The sequence below is a fragment of the Scyliorhinus canicula genome, chromosome 11 (genome assembly GCF_902713615.1).
Source record: "Scyliorhinus canicula chromosome 11, sScyCan1.1, whole genome shotgun sequence".
Taxonomy (NCBI): domain Eukaryota; kingdom Metazoa; phylum Chordata; class Chondrichthyes; order Carcharhiniformes; family Scyliorhinidae; genus Scyliorhinus; species Scyliorhinus canicula.
Genome location: NC_052156.1, coordinates 16,004,283 through 16,026,326, shown reverse-complemented (window position 1 = coordinate 16,026,326; position 22,044 = coordinate 16,004,283). Strand labels below are relative to the sequence as shown.

Below are 22,044 nucleotides of genomic sequence, written 5' to 3'. Positions count from 1 at the left end.
CATTTAAATGGTCATTGGATAAACATATGGATGATATGGGAATAGCGTAGATGGGCTTTAGAGTGGTTTCACAGGTCGGCGCAGCATCGAGGGCCGAAGGGCCTGTACTGCACTGTAATGTTCTATGTTCTATAAGACATAGGAGCAGAATTAGGCCACTTGGCCCATCGAGTCTGCTCCGCCATTCAATCATGGCTGATATTTTTCTCATCCCCATTCTCCTGCCTTCTCCCCATAACCCCTGATCCCCTTATTAATTAAGAACCTAATAACCTATGACAAACTGCTTTAGCTTGTCTTAAGCATGGGGACCAGTATTAGCCTATTTTTTTCTGATTGTGGTTAGACGCTTGCTATTTCCAAATGGATTTGCGTTTTGGTTGCTGAAGATTGGACTTTAAACCTTTGGAGATTGTGTAGTACCTCAGGTTCTATAATGTGTAAGTCCATTGAGATTTTACTCTGTGGTTTGTTATGTCTCCGTTCTCACCAGTGAGGTGAACCTAATCAGAAAAGGTAGTAGGAGCTCATTAAATTTAGCACTTCAAAACCTTACAAGTGTGAAACTATGTGTCTCGCTGCAAAAAAAGAACGCTGGAATTGTTGAGAATTGGAAATTACAGAAGGGGAAAAAAATGTCAGTTTAGCTCTAGTACAGCTAACGGTATATATTTACAGGTTACTGACAGTCAAGCTGCAATCCTGTAACTAGTCTACCAATTATCTACAGTTCTGTTTGGATCAACAGTGTCATATAAAAAAAAATCAGAGTACAGAGGAAGGGTATTTATCCCATGCCTCTTCCACCATTGATGACCATGGACTGGTTTGGTCCACGATAATGCTTGGCAAAGTATATAGCTGACCAGGAAACTTGCCATCAGTGTACTGGAATGATTTACTGGGTGCTAATCAACCCGTCTGGCTACGTAATGCACGCACCTTCCATGTCCATCAAGTCCTGAAGCGGGACTTGAACCTAGAGCTTCTGGGTCAGAGGTAAGGACGGTACTGCTGCGCTAGATGACCTGCGAGCCCTCCGAAAGAGCTATCGATTTTGACTTGCTGCCCTTCCCTTTCTTCAAAGCCCTACAAATTTTGTCCTGGCATTTATCTGATTGTCTTTGAAAATTGTTACTAAATCTGCTTCCACTGCGCTTCCAGGCAATTCATTCCAGACTGTAAAAACTCGCTGTGTTTTTAAAAAAAATCCTTCATCACCTTTCTGGTTCAATCACCTTAAATCTGTGTCCTTGGTTGTTGTTTCTTAGGAATGAGTTCTCCTAATTTACTTTGTCAAATCCTCTCATGGGTTTGAATATTTAATCTCCCATTCTAAAAAAATTCCTTTGTGCCCTCTCTAAGGTCTCAACTTCTGAATTGAAGTTGATTTATTTCACGTGTACTAAGATACAGTGAAAAGTATTGCTCTGCGTGCAGTCTAAACAGAACGTTCCATACATGAAAAAAAAGGACATACATAAATACACAATGTAAATACATGGACGTAGGCATCGGGTGTAGTACTACGCAGTAGAGGAGATGTGTGAAGAGATCAGTTCAGTCCATGAAAGGGTCGTTCGAGAGTCTGGTACAGTAACAGTGGGGAAGAAGCTGGTTTTAAACCTGTTGGTGCGTGTTCTCAGACTTTTGTATCTTCTGCCCTTTGGAAGAAATTGGAAGAGACAATAACCCGGTTGGGAGGGGTCTTTTATTATGTTGCCCGTTTTCCCAAGGCAGTGGGAGGTGTAGACAGAGTCAGTGGATGGGAGGCATGTTTCCGTGATGGAGTGGGCTGTGATCACGACTCCTTGTAGTTTCTTACGGTCTTGGGCCCCATGCAGCCAGATAGGATTCATCTGTAAAAATTGATAAGAGTCAATGTGGACATGCCGAATTTCCTTAGTTCTCCTAGGATGTTTAGGGGCTGTTGTGCTTTCTTGGTCGTAGCGTCAACATGGGTGGACCAGGACAGATTGTTGGTGATGTGCACACTTAGGAATTTGAAGCTGTCAACAATCTCCACCTCGGCACCATTAGTGCAGACAGGAGTGTGTACGATACTTTGCATCCTGAAGTCAATGACCAGCTCTTTAGTTTTGCTGATGTTGAGGGAAAGATTGTTGTTGTTATATCATGCCACAAGTTCTCCAGCTTCCTCCTGTATTCTGACTCATCATTGTTCGAGATCAGACCCACTATGGTCATGTCACCAGCAAACTTGAGGATGGAGATGGAGCCAAATTTTGCCACACAGTCGTGTGTGTATAGGGAGTACAGTAGGGGGCTAAGTATGCAGCCTTGTGGGACCCTGGTATTGAGGACTATCGTGGATGAGTGGTGTTATTTATCCTAACTGATTGTGGTCTGTGGGTCAGAAAGTCGAGGCTCCAGTTGTCGAGGGAGCAGCCAAGTCCTAGGTTTTGGAGTTTTGAAATGAGCTTGGCTGAGATTATGGTGTTGAAGGCGGAGCTGTAGTCAATGAATAGGAGTCTGACATAGGAGTCCTTGTTGTCGAGGTGCTCCGGGGATGATTGAAGGGCCAGGGAGATGGCATCTGCTGTGGACCTGTTGTGGCGCTTTGTGAATTGCAGTGGATCAAGGCATTCTGGGAGAATGGAGTTGATATGTCTCATGACTAACCTCTCGAAGCACTTCATAATGATTGTACAGTTTGCAACACTCCAGTTAATGCCTAACCTAAAGGCCCTAATCATTACTCTCTTACTTTTGTATTCTAAATGCCAATGTTTATAAAGGCAATGAGCTTGTATTCTTTACATTAGGCCTCAAGACCATTCTTTATCGATCAATGACCCCTTTCTATCCCATCCTTTCCCTTCTTGAGAAACACATCTGTTCTTTGAGTCTGTTTATCCAATCTGCTTCAGCGGCCTTCACAAAATGGACTTCTCTACATTAGCGCTTTGTGATGTCTTTGGTTGCAATGGCTGTTTTACCCACCTTCCGATCATTACTGCACAAATCCTTTTAAGATGTTGTGAAAAATGTGCAGGAAACAATTGTGCCCTAAATACTGCTCAGCTTCGCATCCTTGAGGCTCAGTGCGTGGCCTCTTGGACAATGGAGATGATCTCTTCCCCTGAGTCAGAATGGCGGGGGGATCTCATCCCACTCCGGAGAGGCTTGAGCATGAATATTTTCCGCTGACACTCTCTAAAATGGACTTGATGGAGCGTTGGAATTGTCTTTCCTGGGATGTGGGTGCAACTGGCAAGGCTGGCATTTGTTACCCATCCCGAAATGTCCCAGAGAAATTGGCGGTGAGCCACCAGATTGAACTGCCCCAGTCCATCTACATAAGAACTCGGAGCAGGAGTAGGCCATCTGGCCCTTCGAGCCTGCTCCGCCATTCAATGAGATCATGGCTGATCTTTTGTGGACTCAGCTCCACTTTCCCGCCCGAACACCATAACCCTTAATCCCTTTATTCCTCAAAAAACTATCTATCTTTACCTTAAAACATTTAATGAAGGAGCCTCAACTGCTTCACTGGGCAAGGAATTCCATAGATTCACAACCCTTTGAGTGAAGAAGTTCCTCCTAAATTCAGTCCTTAATCTACTTCCCCTTATTTTGAGGCTGTGCCCCCGAGTTCTGCTTTCACCTGCCAGTGGAAACAACCTGCCCTTATCTATCCTATCTATTACCTTCATAATTTTATATGTTTCTATAAGATCCCCCCCACATCCTTCTAAATTCCAACGAGTACAGTCCCAGTCTATTCAACCTTTCCCCATAATCCAACCCCCTCAGATCTGGGATTAACCTAGTGAATCTCCTCTGCACACCCTCCAGCGCCAGTACGTCCTTTCTCAGGTAAGGAGACCAAAACTGAACACAGTACTTCAGGTGTGGCCTCACTAACACCTTATACAATTGCAGCATAACCTCTTAAACTCCATACCTCTAGCAATGAAGGACAAAACTCAATTCGCCTTCTTAATCACCTGTTGCACCTGTAAACCAACTTTTTGCGACTCATGCACTTGAACACCCAGGTCTCTCTGCGCAACAGCATTTTGTAAAATGGTAGCTTTCAGCGGTTTGATACAACTGAGTGGCTTGCTTGGCCATTTCAGAGGGCAGCTAAGAGTCAACCACATTGCTGTGGGTCTGTCTGGAGTCACATGTAGACCAGGCCAGCTAAGGAAGCAGATTTCCTTCCCCAAATTACGTTAGCGATTCAGATAGAATTTTACGGGAATCATTGATACCTGCCATGGCCACCATTGCTCAGACTAGCTTTAGATTCCAGATTAATTAATTCACTGAATTTAAATTTCCCACCTGCTGCGGGAGGGCCTCAGCGCCTGCACGGAATACAGGTTCCCGAGAGGTCATTTCCAGGCAGCTGCTCTCTGACGCCTCTGGGAATCTGGAGGCTGACTGGAAGCTGACCAGTGGGTAGAATGGTGCCAGGAAGCTGGCACACTGGAGCAAAATTCCCCAAATGCCCACCTAAGGCTGGCACCCGCTGAGGTACTTCAAGGTCAAAGTTGAGAGAGGGATTGTCATGCGGAAATGTCTAACTTTTCAAACTAACATTCTGTAAATGCAGGGAGCACTAAGAGAGTTAATTGAAAAGGAAAGATAGCATGCTTTCCACCACAGCAGCCATTATCCTTGCCGGGGCATGTAGAAATACCTGGCACTGTCAGAGGATGAGCTGCTGTGTTCTCTTTCCTTCAATTAATTTTGAGATCAAAACGGAAAGTATAAGTTAATTGAAACACAAGTCAGAACAAGTGTCTTGCGTTCGAATCAGATTTGCAAGTGGTTGAGACCATGACTGTGTGTACTGTTTCGAAATACTTACAAGACTAAATAAAATGAGTCAAACCACTAAATTTATGTTTAAAGACATCGTGGAGTTTCTTTGTCACAGAGTGTCAGGTTGTAGGACTTTAGTTGCAATTGGCCAAGCAATAAGTCGGTTAAAAAAAATAAATAGATTTTTAGTTTTTCTTTGACGTGCAGACAGGGTGAAGAAAGGACCAGAAAAATAAAATTAAGGCTGAGGAGAAAGGTAACTGAGAAAAAAATAAACATTTGAGCGTGAAATGGGAATGGTGGTGACCTGAGATTCAAAACCGAGTAAACGTGATGGAGATGTTGGCTATTTTTGGAACAGAGTGACAAGAGGAGGCCATTCAGCCCATTGGGCCTGTTCTATTATTCAATGAGCTCATGGTTCAGTGTCCAAAATTGAGCAGCTTAGGTGGGTTTATGGGGATAGGGCGGGTGAGTGGGCCGAGCTAGGCCTAGCTCTTTCAGAGGGGCGTTGCTGACTAGATGGGCTGAATGGCCTCCTTCTGCACTGTAGGGATTCTGTGTTTCCCTCTGTTACCTAACTCTGCACTCCTATCTTTGCCCATATTTCTTCATTCATTTGTTTCAGAAAAATCTTATCAACCTTAGTTTTAAAAATTCAACGTTAACCCTCCAATTGAGCTAAAAGGAAAATACTGCGGATGTTGGGGATCAGAAATAAAAATGGAAAAGTGCTGGGAAAACCCAGCAGCTCTGGCAGCATCTGTGAGGAGAGGACAGCGTTAATGTTTTGAGTTCGTAAGTCTCTTCAGTAGAACTGGAGAGAGGTAGACATGACGGGTTTTATATTGAAAATATTGGAATTTTTATTTTGTCTCCAATTGATCTGCTTGATCCTTTTTCTCTCTTCTCCCTCGCACTGTTTACTCATGGATTGGATTGGATTTGTTTATTGTCACATGTACCGAGGTACAGTGTAAAGTATTTTTCTCCATGTGGCTCAAACAGATCATTTAGTACAGGAAAAGAAAATACATAATAGGGCGTCACAAGGTACACAATGTAAATACATGGACAGCGGCATCGGGTGAAGCATACAAGGGTGTAGTATTAGTCAGGTCAGGGCAGCACGGTAGCATTGTGGATATCACATTCGTTTCACAGCTCCAGGGTCCCAGGTTCGATTCCGGCTTGGGTCACTGTCTGTGCGGAGTCTGCACATCCTCCCCGTGTGTGCGTGGGTTTCCTCCGGGTGCTCCGGTTTCCTCCCACAGTTCAAAGATGTGCAGGTTAGGTGGATTGGCCGTGATAAAATTGCCCTTAGTGTCCAAAATTGCCCTTAGTGTTGGGTGGGGTTACTGAGCTATGGGGATAGGGTGGAGGTGTTGACCTTGGTTAGGGGGTAGGGTGCTCTTTCCAAGAGCCGGTGCAGACTCAATGGGCCGAATGGCCTCCTTCTGCACTGTAAATTCTATGATCTATGATAAGAGGGTTGTTTAGGAGTCTGGTAACTGCGGGGAAGAAGCTGTTTTTGAGTTTGTTTGTGCATGTTGTCAGACTTTTGTATCTCCTGCCCAATGGAAGAAATTGGGAGAGTGAGTAAGCCGGGTGGGAGGGGTCTTTGATTATGCTGCCCGCTTTCCCCAGGCAGCGGGAGGTGTAGATGGAGTCAATGGATGGGAGGCGGGTTTGTGTGATGGACTGGGCTATGTTCACGACTCTCTGTAGTTTCTTGCGGTTTTGGGCCGAGCAGTTGCCATACCAGGCTGCGATGCAGCCAGATAGGATGCAGCTTTCTATGGTGCACCTGTAAAAATTGGTAAGAGTCAATGTGGACATGCCGAATTTCATTAGTTTCCTGAGGAAGTATAAGCACTGTTGTGCTTCACTGGTGCCAAACATTGCATCTGGTTGAAGACCTCTCCTCCTGTGGCTTCATGGTCACTTCCAATGTGCCCCTCTTTCAGAAAGAGGAATAGCAAAACAGCTAAACTTGAATGTTTTGTGCGGAAGAAGTTAGAAGTTAAGTGATGTGTGTTGTGGCGTCAGGTACTGTACAACCCACTGTCTAACGCTCACTGCACTTCTTCACCCACTCTCTTTCCATTTCAGTTTCAACCTAAAAGTGCTCCTGTTAATGGGAGCACCACGCTGACTCTGTGTGGCCAGCTATTCCGATCTCCAGGTGCTCTACCGATAACACCCACCTCCCACATCGTTCAAGTCGGAGCTCGGCACTGCAGCGTCATCCCCGAAGAATCCAACGACAGGAGGTACGTTCGTGCATTTTCCACTTCTCCGTTTAAAATTTTAATAAATACATGTTTGAGTTAAGGAGCCTCCCTGCGACCATTCCCAATGGGCAAACCCCTCAACTTTGTACAATTACTCTGCCCATGTGGCTGCTTGCAGCCATACAACTGGCAGCTGCCACTCGCAGACGACTTCCTCAGTGCCCGCTTCCCCGATCCGTGAACCGCAGTGACTGTTTTTGTCAACGCAAAGGTCAGGAAAAGGGACCAGCGACCGATTCGGCATCCTAGATTTCTGGGGCAGAGGCCATTGGCGTGAATGTGATCTGGGGTGCGATCACCGCCTCAGTTTCCTGGTTCAATGTTTCCCGAGTTGCCCAAATGTAAAGGGGAGCTCTCGTCAAACGTGGCTGTAAAATTTTGGCAGGAAAGGAAAATCCCTCTGACAGGAGGGGTCGCAAAAGTCTGCCCGATTTTTGTTTTTTATTGGATGGATAAAAGTGAAAGTTTGGGCAAAAGAAATTCTGAGCAATTTTAACAAACTACCTGTCCCTTCAATAAACTACCTCTCACTATCCCGGGCCAGGTCCCAGCTCTCCAACTTCCCGGGATATTTGGTCCTCTCATCCTTTTAAGACCAGGCACAGACCTCAGCCACATCAATGGCAGCTGATTAGGGCCATGATGTGGCCCCCTTCCCTTCTGTCCTGCCTCTATCCCCCCCCCCCCCCCCCCCCCCCCCCCCGGCCACTAATCAGGCGGCCCCCCCTCCCCCGGCCACTAATCAGGCGGCAGATCCGTCTCAACGGCGGAACCTGACTCTGTGAAAATCCTGCCTCCTGAAAGGTGGACAACAGAGGTGGGAACTCAGGCCAGGATTGGTCTCGCCCCTTGATTCTCACCCGGAAAATCCGGTTCAAGGAGCCTCCCTGTAAAGAACTTTCCTGCAAGCAATAATTGACCAGGTAGATCAGATATAGTTTTGACCCAGTCAAATAACCCTTAAAAATTTATCCCCTTAAAAAATGCTCAGGCCAAGTCAAGTGCAGCGTTCCTGAAACTCGTACCTTTATGCCTCTCGTACCTTTCGAGATCTGCACAAGCTTTTACTTGCACTAGTCAATCAACTTTGAAGTCGTCTTGTTTTTAGAAATCAACCTTAAAGCATTTGTGATGTTTGCTGTTCACATAATGGAATGTGGCTATAGAGAAAACTTACAAGTTAATTAATTAATTAATTGAAAGATTCACGTGACAGGGCATGCCTCCCAATACACGGCAGCACTGGCTTACAACCTTGTGCTTTATACTTTCAAGTGTAGAAACGTTTGGTTAATTCAATTTTAAAATTTGCCTTGTGCTCCATCGTGGTGGTATATGGCCTGATGCTGTGGTAAGCGCATACCAGGGTACAGTTCTGTCTCCTGCCCTTGTATAACAGTCAGGAGTGAGCTGGGTCATTGAGTGCCTGACAGGCATGGATGGTGGGGTATTAGACTACAAGATATCGGGAGCAGAATAGGCCATTCAGCCCATTGAGTCTGCTCTGCCATTCAGCGAGATCATCACTGATTTGTTTTGATAATCCTATTAGAATGTCAAGGATTGATGCAATATTTCCACTTGTGAAGGAGACCAAAACTAGGGCCCATAGATATAAAATAGTCACGAAGAAACCTGCTTAGGAATTCTGGAGTTGCATCACTACCCAGAGAAAGGTTAGAATGTGGGGTTCTCTACTGCAGGGAATAGCTGCACAGTAACTGTATAGTAGTGCAGTAATGTATAGGGCATTTCAGGAGAAGCTCGGTAAATAGATGGGAAGAGAGAACTTGGGCATATGGTGAGATAAAAAGGAATTGGAAGGGAAGGTTCATGTGGAGAATAAACCCATGTAGAGCAGAGTTTGTCAAAGTGTGGGTCACGACCTGCTGGTGGGGCGCAGGTGGGTTTCAGCAGGGTTGCGGAGCGATTGGTCGTGGCGTTCCCAATCGCGGGAGAAGCGCCCAATGGCCACTGCCGGCATTTACATTGAGATTGACAGCCGCTACCGACTTTTTAATGAGAACTACATGAGGCTGTGTGCAGTCTTCCAGCCATGAGAGGCAACAGTGAGCAGGTTATGCGCTCTGACGTACACCTGACGTCAAGCGCCCTGTATGTAAATCACGGAGGAGAGCTTCTTCCATTTTCTAGCTGCTAACAAGCAAGACCTGAGGACTGTGAAGATGGATCATTTTGTTACAAGAGACGGCCAGAGACAGGAGTAGGCAGTGTATCTACTGACCATGATCTCGCATCTGAATCTGCTGGAGAGAGCTACTCAGGAGAGTCCACGGCAGGACAGACCAGTGCTAGCTTTAGTTCTGCGCCGTGATCCCGGACCTCCGGTGAACAGCCTACAGAGAAGTAACTTAACTTTGGAACAAAGTAGTGCAAAAATGATTTCTTGAGGTATGGTTTTGTCAATTGTGCCAATGCAAATAAGGATGCAAAACCCATGTATGTTTTATGGAGGGAAGTACTGGCAAAGGAGAGGATAAGTTTCAGATATTAAAAGAGAAGTGGTGGGTGAAGAATCCCTTTTGAGGCTGAGACCCCAGAGTCATTTATCAACTTACAGCTGACTCCAAATGACTAAGCTGCTCTACCTGACCTGGGATACCACATTAAAAACATGCCAAAAGCCCATGAAGTTGTCAGCATTCTGGAGGAGCATTGCCCAGGAGTATCCAGTGCTGAGTAAAACAAGCATTTAGTTGCTGTTGCCCTTTACGGTGACCTACATGTGTGAGGTTGGGTTTTTCGTTCTCACAAAGATGAAAACGGCAGGAAGGAGCTGGCTGAACTCTGCACCTGTGCCCTCTCCTCCTGTGAACCTGATTGGAGTGAGATGAAATGAAATGAAAATCGCTTATTGTCACAAGTAGGCTTCAAATGAAGTTACTGTGAAAAGCCCCGAGTCGCCACATTCTGGCGCCTGTTCGGGGAGGCTGGTACGGGAATTGAACCCGCGCTGCTGACGCCTTGGTCTGCTTTAAAAGCCAGATCTTTAGCCCTGTGCTAAACCAGCCCCAGTAGAGATTGTGAGGACCAAGCAGGCTCCCCTTTCACATTAAAGATAAGTCACAGTGTCGAGTGTCGCGAAGGTCGGCTGGCGTAGTTCGTGAAGCTCGGCTGGCGAGGGTCCCGATGGTCGGCTGGTTTACAAAAGTGGGACCCGGGACAAAAAGTTTGAAAAACACTGATGTAGAGCATTACATGTGGTTTAGCCCAGTTGTGCCAAATGGCCTGTTTCTGTCTTGTGCAGTTATTGTACAAACACTTGGAGCAACATGTATAGAAACGCTATGAGTTTGTCTTTCTCCTCCTCCTGGGCCAAGGTCAATTCGGTCCACACAGAAGGGGTTATCCGTCGAGGTGAGTCAGAGGGAGGCAGAAAATTGTTCCGTTGAGCCCACAAGTAGTTGATAATTTCACGTTGGTAATCTGTCCCTACAGATATCTCACATCCAACGATGTAAAATAAATAGTTTCTTTTTAAAATGGCAGGGGCACGATTTCCTCGCTTCACCTTCGGTAATAGAGTTGCCAACACAATACATTAGCTGACATATACGAAATGTGCTTATGTCATGCACTCAGAGAGCCAGCAACAGACTGACGGCTGGGGTAATGGAGGCCCAGCCCCTTGCCATCACACAAAGCTCACTCAAGCAAGTCGTCATTCTTGACGACAAGTTTGAACAGAATTATCTGAGTCACTTAGCTCCAACTCCTTTGGACTGAGTTTTTGCAGAAGAAAATTCAGTTTCTCACGCCCTTGTCCCTCCCCACAGGCTCAAGAGTGTCAGAACTTATTTATTTTCTCTTGAACTTTTTTTTCACCCATCTTCAGCCCTTGAGTATTCTCACTCTTTTCTCTCCTGTGTCTCTCCCATGTCTTGCTTTTGCGTCTCCCCATTCTTTCTACTCTGCCACTCTCCATCTCCCCCATCACTTCTCTGCTCACCCTTCCTTTCTTGTCAGTTTTTCCGTCTTCTTTGTCCCATTCCACTTGCTTTCCCTTTTCTTTCTGTTTTAAACTCATTTGTGGGATGTGGGCATCGCCGGCCGGGCCAGGATTTATTGCCTGTAATGAACTCCAATTGGCTTTATTGGTTGGCCAATTGGAGTATGAGCTCCCTCAATGATAGCTCATTGAGGGGGCCCATATAATCACCTGTGTTGGCTTTGTGAGCCAGTCTTAAGTTGACTGGACTGGTAGCAGCACTGTTTGTAGCTGCTCCTGTAATATCGTTATTGTAAATAAATATTGGTGTGGTGACTGAACTCCTGCCTCCCATGGATTACTACAGTGGCGACGAGGATGGGATACCCACACCCCAGCCCCGAGCAATTTCTCCAGACCCCGTCATCCAGTCATCAGAGTTGGAGATGGACACGCTCGACGAGGCCGCCGCGACACCTCTCCCCAAGGAGGAGGAAGAACAACTTCCAAGGAGGTCGTCAAGGAAAAGACGGGCACCTATAAGGTACACCCCGCCCACTTCGGAGAACGACCCGGCGGACGACACAGAGGTGACAGACCCAGACATGAGGAGCAGGAAGAAGCTCAGAGGAATGCCAGCTGGCAGGAATTCCTCGGACCTTGGGGGGGGGGGGGGGGGGGGGGGGGGGGGAGGAGTGTAATGAACTCCAATTGGCTTTATTGGTTGGCCAATTGGAGTATGAGCTCCCTCAATGATAGCTCATTGAGGGGGCCCATATAATCACCTGTGTAGGCTTTGTGAGCCAGTCTGAAGTTGACTGGACTGCTAGCAGCACTGTTTGTAGCTGCTCCTGTAATATCGTTATTGTAAATAAATATTGGTGTGGTGACGGAACTCCTGCCTCCCGTGGATTACTACATTGCCCATCCCTAGTTGCCCTTCAGGTGGTGGTGAGTCTCCTTCATGACCGCTGCAGTGTCTGAGGTGTAGGTACACCCACAGTGCTGTTAGGGAGAGAGTTCCAGGATTTTGACCCAGCCACAGTGAAGGAACGGCGATATATTTCCAAATCAGGTTGGTTAGTGACTTGGAGGGGAGCCTCCAGGTGGCGGTGGTCCCAGATATCTTCTGCTTTTAGATGGTAACGGTTGTGGGTTTGGAAGGTGCAGCCTAAGACACCTTGGTGAGGACACCTTGTAGATGGTACACACTGTTGGTGGCACTCGATGTATGACATAAGCACTGACTACCAATCACCACATCTATCTTCCTTTGTGCCAAGTATCATTCGAACCGGGAAAGGGGTTTCCCCCTGATTCCCACTGAATCCAGTTTTGCTCGGCCTCCTCGATGCCATACATGGTCAAATGCTGCCCTGCTGTCAAGAGAAGTCACTGTCGCCTCCCCTCTGGCATTCAGCTTTTTCAAAGATATTTTTATCAAAGATTTTTCACTGATAACAAACACAATCTCAACATCAAAGAGCCCAGAAAGTGGCCCTGTCATAGCACACTGTCATAATAACAATGTATATGACAAAGCCCAACAGATCTTCTCACGCCCACCAGCCCAACAAAAATGGCCCACTCCCAAAAATAATAATAACTCCCGCTCCCTCCGCCCTTCTCAGAGCTGATGGTGACTAATTCTTCCTTTTTTCAAGATTAAAGACTTTTATGACCACTGTAGCTTTTGCTATTATACACAGGGTGTATTGTCTCGACTCGCGGGGCCTGTCATGCGAGGTTCAAAACTTGAGGTCACAAGATGATCGAGACAGGTGCAGGAAGGACTGGCTGACACTAAAAGAACAACTGTTGGGCCAGGCCATGGTCCGAAGTACATCCACTCGGTTATGTGGGGGCCAACAGCTGGCTGTGCTCCCCTGGGAGGGAGCCTCCATTCAGCCACGGTGGTTGTCCGTCGCGGCTGTGCGGCCTGCTCCCCCATTCTGGGTGCCTTCTGACACTTAGCTGTGTTGGGGGTAGGTGGGGGGCACTAGATGTGCTCTTTCTTTTGTTGCCTTTGTCCCTCGTGGTTCTTTCCTTTCCTAATTGCCCTGCGTTTTCCCTGGGTGCTTTTATCCCCCCCCCCCGCTCCTCCCCCTAACCCCTTGCTCTTCTCCCTCCCTCTTCCTTATTTCGTGATCTGTCCCGAACCCCCTCCTTCCTTCCACATTTTGATACATAGAATTTACAGTGCAGAAGGAGGCCATTCGGCCCATCGAGTCTGCACCGGCTCTTGGAAAGAGCACCCTACCCAAGGTTAACACCTCCACCCTATCCCCATAACCCAGTAACCCCACCCAACACTAAGGGCAATTTTGGACACTATGGGCAATTTAGCATGGCCAATCCACCTAACCTGCACATCTTTGGACTGTGGGAGGAAACCGGAGCACCTGGAGGAAACCCACGCACACACGGGGAGGATGTGCAGACTCCGCACAGACAGTTACCCAGCGGGGAATCAAACCTGGGACCCTGGAGCTGTGAAGCGATTGTACTATCCACAATGCTACCGTGCTGCCCCAAATTTTATGGAAGCCTTCCTCCGATCCTCTGGCACACTTTATTTTCTCTATCCTGAGGAATTCCTCCAGGTCAGATAGCCAGTCTGCAGCCTTGGGCGGTGCTGCTGATCGCCAGCCTAGCAGGAGTCTCCGGCGGCCGATCAGGGAGGCATTCACCCCGCCCTCCATGAAGAGTTCTGGCTGTTCTGATGCCCCAAAGACTGCCACTTTTGGGCATGGCTCCACCCTCACTCCCACAACCCTGGACATGGCCTCGAAGAAGGACGTCTAGGACCAAGAACATGGGGGATGTGGGTGGTCGGGCCTCCCTGCCGCCATTCGCAGTTGTCCTCCAACTCCGGGAAGAAGCCGTTCATTCTCGTCATGGTTAGGTGCGCCCTGTGCACCACCTTTAGCTTTGTTTGGCTCAGCCATGCGCACATGGAGGTGAAGTTTGCCCAGTGCAGTGCTTCGATCCAGAGTCCTTCCCCTATCTCCCTGCCTAGTTCTTCCTCCCGCATCCTTCTTGTCTCATCCAGGGGTGAGTGTACCTCCTCCAGCAGTCATCCGTGCATATCCGCACAGTTTCCTTTCCCTAGTTGGGTAGTACGGTAGCACAGTGATTAGCACTGTTGCTTCACAGCGCCAGGGACCATGGTTCGAGTCACGGTTTGGGTCACTGCCTGTGCAGAGTCTGCGCGCTCTCCCCGTGTCTGCGTGGGTTTCCTCCGGGTGCTCTGGATTCCTCTCACAAGTCCTGAAAGACGGGCCTGTTAGGTCATTTGGACATTCTGAAATCTCCCTCCGTGTACCTGAACAGGCAATGGAATGGGGCTGGTTTAGCTCACAAGGCTAAATCGTTGGCTTTTAAAGCAGACCAAGCAGGCCAGCAGCACGGTTCGATTCCCGTACCAGCCTCCCCGGACAGGCGCCGGAATGTGGCGACTAGGGGCTTTTCACAGTAACTTCATTGAAGCCTACTCGTGACAATAAGCGATTTTCATTTCATTTCATGCGGAGACGAGGGACTATTCACAGTAACTTCATTGCAGTGTTAATGTAAGCCTACATGTGACAATAAAGATTATTATTATTATGCTGGTGGGGGGTTCAAGATGTAGAGGAGCATGTAATCTGCATCGATTGAGACACTATGCTCTCTGCTTCCTCTTTGGATATCTATCCACCCCTTCGCCACTCTGAGATCGATCGCTAGTGGCTCAATTACCAGGACAAACAATGCCGTGGATAAAGGGCATCCCTGCCTCGTGCCTCTGTGCAGCTGGAAGTATTCAGAGCTGGTGGCGTTTGTCCATATGCTCACCATGAGAACGCTGTACAGAAGGTTCACCCACAAGGTGGACCCTGGCCGAAACTCAAACCGCCTCCAGTACCTCTATGAGGTACCTCCATTTGACCCTGTCGAAGGCCTCGTCTCTGTCCAGGGAGATGATCACCCCCGGTGTTCTCTCCCCGGGTGGGATCATGGTCATGTTCAGCAGGCGCCTGATGTTCCCGATTAATTGTCTGCCCTTGACAAATCCCGTCTGATCTTCCGTGACTACCTCTGGTACGCCGCTGTCTGGCCACCTCACTCGGATCTTGGCATCAGTGTTAAGGAGTGAGATGGGCCTGTATGACCCACAGTCCATCGGGTCTTTGTCTTTTTTTGGGATCAGTGATATTGAGGTCTGAGCCAACGTTGGTGGCAGGGTTCCCATTGACAGCAAGTCAACGAACATCTCCCACAGGTGTGGGGCCAGTGCTGCCCGAATATTTTGTAGATCCCCGCCAGGAATCTCTCCGCTCCAGCGCCTTCCCTGTCTGCATGGAGTTGATGCTCTCCATGAGTTCTTTCAGTTCTAATGGATTGTTCTTCAAGGTTGTGTGCCTGTGATCTTGCCCAACCTGGGAACATTCCAGAACATTCTTTCTGTAAGGAATCGGTAGATTGTATACAGAATCAACTACCGTGGGCATCACCACGACCTCTGAACATGAATCTGTATACAATCTAGCTACCGAGTCCTTGCTGAAAGAATGTTCCCAGACTATATAGTGACGAGGTCACAGGCACACAAACGTGAAGAACAAAGAGAATTGAAGGAGCAGTAAGCTAGTTTGCAGTCTGGCACAAGAGGGGGATAGTCCTGAATACGACACTGTGCAGTTTGATGATGTTGAGAATGTCAGCAAGGACGTTGATGATGAATTGAATGAAAGTAACACAGTTGAACAGATACACTTAGCTAAAGAGGAAGTTAGTGGGCGGGATTCCCTCAGCCTGACGCCGGGCCGGAGAATCCCCACGACCGGCGCGAATCGCGCCATGCCGCCCCGACGCCAGGACGTGCGGCGAATCGGCGCCATTGGCGCCCGTGTGGTCGGCGCGGCTCCGGTCGGGACCGCTCTACGTAGCTCCCCCCCCTCCCTCCGCCGAGCGGCCGTCGCAAAAAACAAGAGTCCCGCGGGAACCCAGCATGGAAGGGTTGGGAGGCGGCCTGTAAGGGGGGGGGAGGAGGGGGAGTCCCACACGGGGGGGGGGGGGGGACTCCGATGTGGCCTGGCCTGCAATCGGGGCCCACCGATTGGCGGGTCGAGCTCTCTGGCCGGGGACCACCTTTCTTCTGCACCGGCCCCTGTAGCCCTGCGCCATGTTGCGTCGGGGCCGGCGCGGAGAAGGGAGACACTGCACACGCGCGCATTGGCGCCAGTGCCACAGCACATGCGTGGGTTGCCTCCGGCCCCAATGCGCATGTGCAGACTCCGCGGCGCCCAGTTCACGCCAGGATCAGCAGCTGGAGCGACGTGGGCCGCTCCAGGGCTGTGCTGGCCACTGTAGGGACCAGAATTGCTGATCCTGAGGCCGTGTTGACGCCATCAAGAAACGCGACGGCGTTTCCGACGGCGTCAACACTTAGCCTCAGGATCAGAGAATCCCGCCCTGTGTTCCAGTGAAATGTCGCTCAACCTATTGGTTCTCAGTTACGGTTGAAACAGGAGTCCGAACAAATTCTGCATCTCCTTCCAAATGGAGAAAATAACTACTCAGCGAAATTGAGAGTTTGCGTTCCAAATTAGATGACCGTCAAAATGAACCAAAGCGAAGTAAATCAGATAAAACTAAGAAAAATATCACCTTGAAATGGAAGTTGACCTGGGTGGGTTGCAGACCAAAAAACCATTTTTGGGAAAAGAAATCGAATCGAGTCAAAGGACCATTTCTGTTTGGGCGGAAAAGTTGACTTAGCTTGAAACAGAAAATACTGGGGTTGTTCAGGAAATTATCACTTCAGCTAAGACGAATAATGAGTTTCAACAAACCAGTGAAGGGCGAAAGGTAAACGTTCAAGAGCTTGAAGCAGAGAAAATCTCTAATTCTCAGAGAATCTGGGGGTTTGAAGCTGAAGTAAAGAAACTACCCAATCAGCCACAGGCTGTTGCTGGACAAGTGGATAAAGGAAAAGGAAGATATGATCCGGGAAGTCCAGCATTTGGCCAGGAATTCTATGTTGGACACAGAAGGAGGGGAGGAATTGCAGCAGCAACTGAATCAGTTGAAGAAGGCAAATCCATCCATGTACGAGGGGATTGAAGCCACGCAAAATAAATTCCCAATCCCAAGTCCTGGTCACTTAAGCTGGTAGTCACTGGCTAGATTTGATTATTAGGTCTATGGTTGTTTGGGAAACAAAGGGGTTTCAGTCATGTTTAGGATTGCAGGGTGTTATTTAATGAAAGAGAAGGTTGAGTTCTCACTGTTTCTGCAAACGTTTCTCACTAATATCCCAAATAAATACACCACATGAAACCAGCATTGGTTTGGAACACCTTGCACCTAACTTCAGCGGGGTTTTGTATCAGCTCTGACCTTGTCTTCCATGGGCATCTGCATAATACTCAGGATAGGGTCTTCAGTGGCTTGAAAAGTACATTTTATTCCTCCCTGAGGCCTATTCCAGCCTTTTGAAACTTTTTTAGCACCTCCTCTAAGTTAGCAATGTGCTCAGTTTTTGACGATCCAGTTATCAAAACATTGTCCGGGTAGACTGCGATGGGTGGAAGACCTTGCAATAGACTTTCCATTGTTCTCTGGAAAATACGCTGATAACACACCGAAGTATATACACATATACTGAAACAAACCTTTGTGCGTGCTTCTCATAACGTAACCTTGCGAAGCCTTGTCTAACTCCAGTTTCTGATATGCATGGCTCATATCTAGCTTTGTATTAGACAGGTCTCCAGCCAGTCTTCCAATCTTGGGAATCTAAGATACTTACCTAACTTGGCAGCCTGATGATCTATAATTTTGTAGTCGCCACAGATTTGGACCGTCTTGTCAGGCTTTATCACAGGCACTATGGGTGCTGCCCACGCATCAACTTGAACTGATTGGATAATACCCTGTTCTTCCAATCGCTTCAGTTCTATGATTAATCTTTCTCACAAGGCGTATGGCTCTGGTCTTGCTCTATAAAAGTGAGGGGTTGCCTCTGGATCGACATAGATCTTCACCGAGATGCTCTTTATTTTCCCTAATTTGTCGCGAAAAAACGTTTTCATACTTATTCATTAACTCAGGCAGACCCTCTTCCCTTACTTGGAAGGACTCCATCCAATTTAACTTGATTGCCTACAATTTAATATGCAGCCTCACATCTCAGACGTGCCCAACTCCAAGTCATGGGTTAGTAGTTAAATTGGTGAAAACCCAAAGCCATCGGTATTGTAGCAGTTTAAGTTTAAGCCCCCACGGTGCCGAGGATCCGGGTTCAATCCCGGCCCTGGATCACTGTCCGTGTGGAGTTCGCACATTCTCCCTGTGTCTGTGTGGGTCTCACCCCCACAACCCAAAAGAAGTGCAGGGTAGGTAGATTGGCCACGCTAAAGCGCCCCTCAATTGGAAAAATTAAAAACATTATTTAAAATGTGCCCTGGGGACTTCTATCTGAGGGAGGAAAGAGACATATTATATTCAAATGTGAAGCACTTTGAGGGGTTTGGTTTCTGTCTATGATTGAGTTTAGAAGCCATGCCGCTGTTCCCGTTCCCCCAGTCAAATTGCAAAGTATTCCTCGACCTGCCTGTTCCCTACAAGCCAGGGACCTGGGTTCGATTCTGACCTCGGTGTGACTGCCTGTGTGGAGTTTGCATGTTCTCCCTGTGTCGGTCTGGGTTTCCTCTGGGTGCTCCGGTTTCCTCCCACAGTCCAAAGATGTGCAGGTTAGGTGGATGGGCCACACTAAATTGCTCCTTAGTATCCAAAGATTAGGTGGGGTTACGGGGGTAGGGTGAGGGAGTGGGCCCAGGTTAGGGTATTCTTTTGGTGGGTCGGTGCTGAATGGCCTCCTTCTGCACTTGTAGGGATTCAATGAATAGGCCCAGAAGATTCCAACCAAAAAGGTCTGAGAAGAACTGACCTTGAAGGCATAGGGCTGCAATGGCAGCACGTTAGCATTGTGGATAGCACAATTGCTTCACAGCTCCAGGGTCCCAGGTTTGATTCCGGCTTGGGTCACTGTCTGTGCGGAGTCTGCACATCCTCCCCTCGTGTGCGTGGGTTTCCTCCGGGTGCTCCGGTTTCCTCCCACAGTCCAAAGATGTGCAGGTTAGGTGGATTGAAAATGAAAATCGCTTATTGTCACGAGTAGGCTTCAATGAAGTTACTGTGAAAAGCCCCTAGTCGCCACATTCCGGCGCCTGTCCGGGGAGGCTGGTACGGGAATTGAACCGTGCTGCTGGCCTGCTTGGTCTGCTTTCAAAGCCAGCGATTTAGCCGAGTGAGCTAAACCAGCCCCTGCTAAATTGGCCATGCTAAATTGCCTTTAGTGTCCAAAATTGCCCTTAGTGTTGGGTGGGGTTACTGGGTTATGGGAATAGGGTGGAGGTGTGGGCTTGGGTAGGGTGCTCTTTCCAGGTGCAGACTCAATGGGCTGAATGGCCTCCTTCTGCACTGTAAATTCTATGATAATGGAGCAGGGGATTGTGATCTTCTCTCCAAGTTCCCCTTCAAACCAAACAGCCCGCTGATGTGGGAATATATCAATGTTCCTTCATCTTCACTGGGTCAAAATCATGGAACTCCCTCTCCTCCAGCGGGTGGGTGGACCAACAGCAGATGGATCCCAATCCCTCAAGGAGGCGGCTCACCTGAAACAATAAATGACCTCGGTCAAAATGACCTTGAAAATGAACAAATTAAAATAAGCTTACAAATTGGTCAGACACTGGGCATGTAAATACACATACCAGGTTGTGGTGAGCGAACACTTTTTATACGCCAGCAATCTTGGACACGGAACATGTTGATCTACAGTTAAAAAGCCCAAAATGCGGGTGGCATATGGCGCAGTGGTTAGCACTGGGACTGCGGCACTGAGGACCCGGGTTCGAACCCCAGCCCTGGGTCACTGTCCGTGTGGGGTTTGCACATTCTCCCCGTGTCTGTGTGGGTTTCACCCCCACAATCCAAAGATGTGCAGGTTAGGTGGATTGGCCACGCTAAATTACCCCTTAATTGGGAAACAAATAATAATTGGGTACTCTCAGTTTATATTTAAAAAAGCCCAAAATGTATCTACTGCAATTCAGGATGGCTGTAAAGCTACATTATACTTAATTCCTAGCCCACCACGAACAGGTTTAAATCATGCTGATTTGTGAGATAAATTCATCCCTTCTTTTATTTATCCTAGATTAGGGACATTCAGATTTGGCACAAAATGTGACATGTAAACTGGCGTAGAATTTTAACATGAAGTGTGCCCCGATGAACGTGACCTTAAGCTATTTTATGTTGCTTGAACAGTGGAGTGGATTTTTAGGATATATTGTTTTGGTGTGAGGTGTTTAGGTGGGTGTGGTATCTGTACTTTATTGCCCTGTAGTAAAGCATACTTGAACATTCCTGCTGCTACTGAATTGGGCAAAAATGTCACCTGAGGAAGGAGCAGTACTCGGAAAGCTTTGAAACAAACCTGTTGGACTTTAACCTGGTTTGTAAGACTTCTTACTGTGCTCACCCCAATCCAACGTCGGCACCTCCGCATCTCAATTTCACTGTGATACAAGGAGCCTTTTAAGTTGAAGTTGGGTAATTTATACAGGATGACAAGTCAGACAGATGACCATTACTTGGATGCCCTTGCATGCTCCCTACGTGGCACACTTTGCACCCCCTACACTCAATACTCCTTAACTGGGTGCGTGCCCAAGCTGTAACTCTCCACCCCAGAAAGCAACTGAGCCTGGGGTTCAGCTGAAAATGGCAAACTGAGATTGGTAGATTTCTGTAAGGCGGAGGTGTTCAGGGCAGTTGGACGGAGTTAGAAAGGCAGATGAGCCAGGATCTAACCAAATTGCTCGAGGGGCAGAATGGCCTCTTCCTGTTTACAATATTCCTAAAGTTGGAGACAAACTTTTAAGAGGAAAATTCTTCTGTAAATCGTTACCATACTACCTGCCAGTGCAATGTACTGATCTGCAATTCAGTTGCACTAATTGTTCCTATGACAACACTCATGTTGTGTTGGAATCTGTTTAAAAATAGGTGACGATCCTTTGTTGGATTTTACAGAAATTGTGTCCAGCACAACCACTGCTCACCATCTATCAGGACCGGATTGTCAAAGTGCTGGGTTTCAGCTTTCGTTATGTTTAGGATTGCATCAGTGCCAAATACATCATGATTGCAAAATAATTTTGAAAGATTACAGAGCACACTGTGCTAACGTAAGGAAAAGACTAATATTATTGTAGCTTAGTCACGTGTCACTCGGAAATGTCTCGGAGCAACTAGCAATGAATTACGCTCCAGGTGCAGTTGCAGACATGTAGGTCAATGGCAATGATACTGTGTACGGCCAGAAGAGGTCATGAGCTTACTGTGGATTGCTAACTTGATTTTGCAACATTTCTGATGGAGCAGTTCTGCTGAAACATGCTGTATTTGCTTTGAGAATGAGAGAGCTGCATCCTGATCCATTTTTGGCACTTTAGAGATTCATACTGGAACAATTATCCATTTTTGCATTTTGGAACCATAGAATAGAATTCCTACAGTGTAGAAGGAGGACATTTGGCCCATCAAGTCTGCATTGACCATCTGGTACCGTACCACTGCCCCACCCTTTCCCACCTAACCTGCTCAGCTTTGGATACTAAGAGGCAATTTTATCATGGCCAATCACACCCGAAAAGGAACAGCTTTCAATTACCCCTTAACATTACTACACAATTTCCCTTTAAAGAACAATAAAAGAAACACACAGCTCTCAATCCAACTTGAAAATCAGCAGGGCATAGAGTAATTCTTGCGGTACAGAACAGATTCTGGCTCTTGTTAGAATCCTTTCAGACTCTGGCTGAATATCTTCACAAAGCTGCTTCAACTGGATTGTTTCAGCCTCTTCCTTGTCTTCAAGCAATTCTGCTCTGCTTTTAAAATATTATTCCTTTGTTTCAACCATCCTTCTGGGAAAGAAGCCAGATT

The 22,044-nt window shown here is 47.5% G+C and overlaps 1 protein-coding gene across 1 annotated transcript in view; it reads left to right on the top strand.

The window, feature by feature from the left end:
• Positions 1–22,044, top strand: part of mst1rb (macrophage stimulating 1 receptor b) — a 156,021-nt gene that overhangs the window by 81,295 nt on the left and 52,682 nt on the right. Inside the window, exon 6 of the mRNA XM_038812334.1 lies at positions 6,907–7,067. Coding sequence (XP_038668262.1) covers positions 6,907–7,067 — 161 coding nt within the window. The remainder of the gene's footprint in view (positions 1–6,906; positions 7,068–22,044) is intronic.